Here is a 5,046-nt window from a genome sequence, read left to right as displayed (position 1 = left end):
ATAAAAACTTAGCATTAGCAGGCCAGTTTTACTCTTAGTTAAATATATAACCGTTTACTATTAATATCAAACAAATCAGGTAAGTATGTAATTTTTCCCTGACAGGTCCTGAGCGTTCTAGAGCAGGTTTTCATSAAGGATCTCTCTGTACTTTGCTCTGTTCATCTTCCCCTCTATCCTGAGTAGTCTCCCAGTCCCTCCCGCTGAAAAACACCCCCACAGCATGATGCTGCCACCACCATGCTTCACCGTAGGGATGGTGCCAGGTTTCCTCCAGACGTGACGCTTGGCATTCAGGCCAAAGAGTTCAATKTTGGTTTCATCAGACCAGAGAACCTTGTTTCTCATGGTCTGAGAGTCTTTAGGTGCCTTTTGGCAAACTCCAAGTGGCCTGTCATGTGCCTTTTACTGAGGAGTGGCTTCTGTCTGGCTACTCTATCATAAAGGCCTGATTGGTGGAGTGCTGCAGAGATGGTTGTCCTTCTGGAAGATTCTCCCATCTCCACAGAGGAACTCTGGAGCCATGTCAGAGTGACCATCGGGTTCTTGGTCACCTCCTCGATCAAGGCCCTTCTCCCCCGATTGCTCACATGCTCTGTCAACTGTGGGATAAGGTATTTCTGTTTTGTATTTTTTATAATGTAAAAACATTTCTAAAAATCTGTTTTCACTTTGTCATTATGGGTAGTATTGTGGGTAGATTGATGAGGAAAACATTTAATTTAATRAATTTTAGAATAAGGTTGTACTGTAACAAAATGTGGAAAAAGTCAAGGGGTCTGAATACTTTCCGAATGCACTGTATCTTTTTGCAACATTACATGTACATTACTAAACTGTCTATATTTTTCAACTACAGAATATAATGATGGTTGGATGAAAGTGGATTTATAAAAAAATCTGGATTATTAAAATAAATTATAATATATTGTAGTACATGTATGCACTAGTAGTGCTATAATTAAGCAATAAGGCACGAGGGGTGTGATATATGGCCAATATACCACGGCTAAGGGCTGTTCTTARACACGACGCAATGCYGAGTGCCTAGATACAGCCCTTAGCCATGGTATATTGGCTATATACCACAAACCCCKGAGGTTTATAATATTTTGTCATTTGATCCAGATATGAATACAGTAACTCTGATTCTTTCTCTCTCCTCATATATAAATCACAGTGTTGGTTATCAGGGTTACATCTAAGAGTACGACAGTGTGATGGAGTAGATACTCAGGAACCAGTTCCTACAAGATCACAGCGATCCCCAAGAACTCCCTGGATGCCTTTACCCAGTTCGGTGCCAACTCTGTGATGGGCTGCATCAACTCTCTGACCCCCAACATTGTGTACATTARTAAGGCTGAGGCTATGGAAAATGGCCTGACTGTTCAGAGCCAGGCTGAMGTTGGAGAGACCATTGATGAGTCAGTGTCTCCTACGAGACCTTTAGGTGAAGTTGGTGAAACAATAGGCTATACATTATGTTGTGATCTCATTACATACTGTTACTAATCTCTGATCCAGGGCCAGTTCTGTTTTTCTTTCTTATCTGAGCTACAGCATAAGGGAAGATAGAAAACCTGTCCTTAGAGCGACTCTCATGAGAAATACACACTGAGTGTACAAAACATTAAGAACACCTTCCTAATATTGACTTGCCCTCAGAACAGCCTGAATTTGTCGGGCATGGACTCTACAAGATGTCAAAAGCGTTCCACAGGGATGCTGGCCCATGTTGACTCCAATGCTTCCCACAGTTGTGTCAAGTTGGCTGGATGTCCTTTGGGTGGTGGACTATTCTTGATACACACGGGAAAATGTTGAGCGTGAAAAACCCAGCAGCGTTGCAGTTCTTGACACAAACTGGTGCGCCTGGCACCTACTACCATACCCCGTTCAAAGGCACTTAAATCTTCACCCTCTGAATGACACACATACACAATCCATGTCTCCATTGTCTCAAGGCTTAAAAATCCTTCTTTAACCTGTCTCCTCCTCTTCATCTACACTGACTGAAGTGGATTTAACAAGTGACATCAGGAATCATTGCTTTCACCTTGATTCACCTGGTCAATGTCATGGAGAGAGCAGGTGTTCATCATTTTTTGTACATTCAGTGTACAGTATATCTTGACAGTAGGCWTACAGTGAAAAATAAAATCATTAATGATTTTCCTGTATGAAAACATTATTGTGGTGTAACTGGTTACACTCATTACATTTGCATGTGTGTAGCTCCTGAATTGAGTCTTAATAATCCCACCCTTTTTTTCTGTAGCTTCTGAGGTGCCCACTACAAACATGGCAACATGAAAGCAGAGTGAGAGCTGTGGAGTTCACTCAGGTGACCGGAGCCTCCTACTACATCCTGCGGGCTGAGAACACCGACCTGTCCTTCTCCGAGACCGAGGTGTCCTCTTCCCCCGGGACTGTGCTCAACCTCCAGGCGTACACCGACTACACTCTCAGTGTCATATCCGTCATCCACGGAGGCAGGAGCCAGCCTTCCCTCCCTTCAGTAGCAAAGACAGGTATTGTCCCTTGGACTTCACATTAACTGACTGTTGSGGAAAGAAAGAACAAACGAAAGCTAAGAAAGGAGAGTAGCTGCATACCTGATCTTAAAGCCCTAAGGGTGAGAGTTATCTATCCTGTATCTGGGGTAATTATATCTGACCCCTCTCCATGAACACAAATAATAAACTTAACTGGGTTGAGAACTGAGTTATTCAGCCTATCGYGTTTCTTCATGTACCAAAACAATACAGCAGCAGTTTCATCCATTGTGGTTTAGTGGTTTGATGTTCTTTAGAGGCAGAAGAGATGGAGAGAGTCAGTCTCAGATCTCAGTCATATAGTACATTGTAATTACACTCGCACAGTACCATCCCACCCAAAATAAATTATGCACTTTACAGTTTTGTTATATGAAAGTGTTCCCAAAGAACAGAAAATAGTACACTTTTTTAATTGAAAGTTATAAGTAGGCTATCACACAATTAAAATTGAAACCATAAACACCCCAACACAGACAAACAAATACACACCTCAAATAAGATGTCTCTTTGCTGTCTCTCTCCTACAGCGGTCACAGCGCCAGAGCTCAACTCCACTTCACCCAGCAATGACACCATCGTGGTGGGGTGGGAGCCAGTGGTCCACGCTGTCCTGTACACAATCAGCATCACCATGGAGGGCTCAGAAAGCAAGGTGAAGCTCAACACCACCGACACCAGCGTCACCTTCCCTGGTCTGGAGGCCAGGACCACCTACTGCAAGCACACACATTTTTTTCAGGAAATGCCCTCCCTGAAAGCCGAGAGAGAATACATCTGTGCTGTGACTGACGGTCTCGACACGTTGGGCCGACTAGCTTTGGATACTCCTCAACCGTCAGGTTTTTATCAGTGTTTCGCCATTCTARCGGAGTCTTCTGACTCCTCTTCTGCCACGCTGTGTGGTGGAAGCCGGAGGTTGGTATCTACGCTGACAATGTCTAGATGCGCTAGGCTTCCTAGCCCAGGATACCCCTGTCAGGTGGACTAGCCACCAGTGATTAGCCGGTGTACTGGGCCCGCTCTGCCTCACTGTGCGGTCTGGACTAGCAGATGGTACGTATCATACAACCTCTCATCCGTTTAAAATCACAGCAATTGAAACTCAAGTACACAATCCAAACATACTATACATGCATTTACTGTTATGTCCCAAAGTAGCTACCTGAGCCATCCAAGATGAACACAGTCAGAAGCTGAATAAATAGCCATTGAGTGGCAGTGGATCAAATTAGAACAGAGCACAACAGGAAACATTATTCTGGGAATTTGGGGGTCATTTAAAAACTCTTCCAACCCTGATAGGCTGAATAGGTTTTCAGCCATAGACCTTTACACTTGAAGTAACCGTAACGTCACAGGGGAAATGACACTTTCTGTAAAATAGATGGTTGATATAAAACACTATTTCAGAATAAAATACTGACTCAAGCTAGGGAGATGTAAGATGGCGGACGGCGAGAACGCGAGGCAGAAAGAAGGGTGTGAGTTTCAAACCCAAACTGACATCTGCGAAAATCTAGGCGGGGGGGGGGGGGGTTGAAAATGTGTTGCCGGCACTATAGACGGCTATATTGGTCCGCTAGTAAAGGCCTTGTGCGCTACTTGTGAAAAAATACCCCCCCCCCCAAAGAAATTTTAATGTCACACGTTAGACAGGTGCGGCAGGTAGCCTAGTGGTTAGAGCGTTGGGCCAGTAACCGAAAGGTTGCTCGTTCGAATCCTCGAGCTGACAAGATAAAAATATGTCGTTCTGCCCCTGAACAAGGTAGTTAGATGTCATTGTAAATAAGAATTTGTTCTTAATTGACTTGCTAAGTTAAATCAAATAAAAGACAGCTATGGGTCRGCTAATACAGGACTAGTAAAGGCCCAGTGCACTACTTTTAAGAGAAAAAACATTCAACAAAAAAATAAGAGGGCAGCACTCTCAGCACCCCTACCTCTTGTGGCTATTGTATGAGACATAGTGACATAGTGAAAGAGGATGAATTTACTGACATATACACCTGTCAAAAGTGTAAACAACTCGTTGCCTCAAAAGACCGGATCATTGAACTACTAGAGGAGAACAGGTTCCTAAAAGAATGTCTCGCTCTGGCTAAGGAGACTTCAAGACTGCATGCACATCTGAGGGTGTAGATGTGAGTCCAATGGAGTGTATGGCTGCAATGGCTCTCTGAATGAACAGTAGCAGTTTCTCTCTTCTGGCCAAGAACGGACATTGCAAACAAGGCCACATATTCGAGTTAAATCACAGTGGAATCTTCACTTGAATCTTCAAACCTAGTTTTAATGTCTATACTTAAACATGCATCATTTATGAGATGTTTTGTATGTTATTCTTCTCTGCTTTCACAGTTTCCAGTCCTGTAGATTTCAGGAGCAGCAGAGACAAGCATTTCATCCTTACTCCCCCAACATGTCTTCCCTGATTGCCGATAGGAAGTGAACTTGTCTACTGTCACGACTTCCGCCGAAGTCGGCT

At 43.6% G+C, this 5,046-nt stretch overlaps 1 protein-coding gene across 1 annotated transcript; it reads left to right on the top strand.

Moving 5' to 3' along the window:
• Positions 1 to 256: 256 nt before the first annotated feature.
• On the top strand, positions 257 to 3,282 carry LOC139028916 (fibronectin type III domain-containing protein 7-like; the record flags this gene model as incomplete). Its single annotated transcript, XM_070447428.1, has 4 exons — positions 257 to 279; positions 1,230 to 1,407; positions 2,282 to 2,534; positions 3,089 to 3,282. Coding segments are annotated over exons 1-4 (648 nt in total), but the record flags the coding sequence as incomplete, so codon positions are not given.
• Positions 3,283 to 5,046: the final 1,764 nt, after the last annotated feature.

Source organism: Salvelinus sp. IW2-2015, linkage group LG16 (assembly GCF_002910315.2).
Source record: "Salvelinus sp. IW2-2015 linkage group LG16, ASM291031v2, whole genome shotgun sequence".
Taxonomy (NCBI): domain Eukaryota; kingdom Metazoa; phylum Chordata; class Actinopteri; order Salmoniformes; family Salmonidae; genus Salvelinus; species Salvelinus sp. IW2-2015.
Note: the sequence above shows the minus strand (reverse complement) of the source record. Positions and strands in the feature narration are given on the sequence as shown.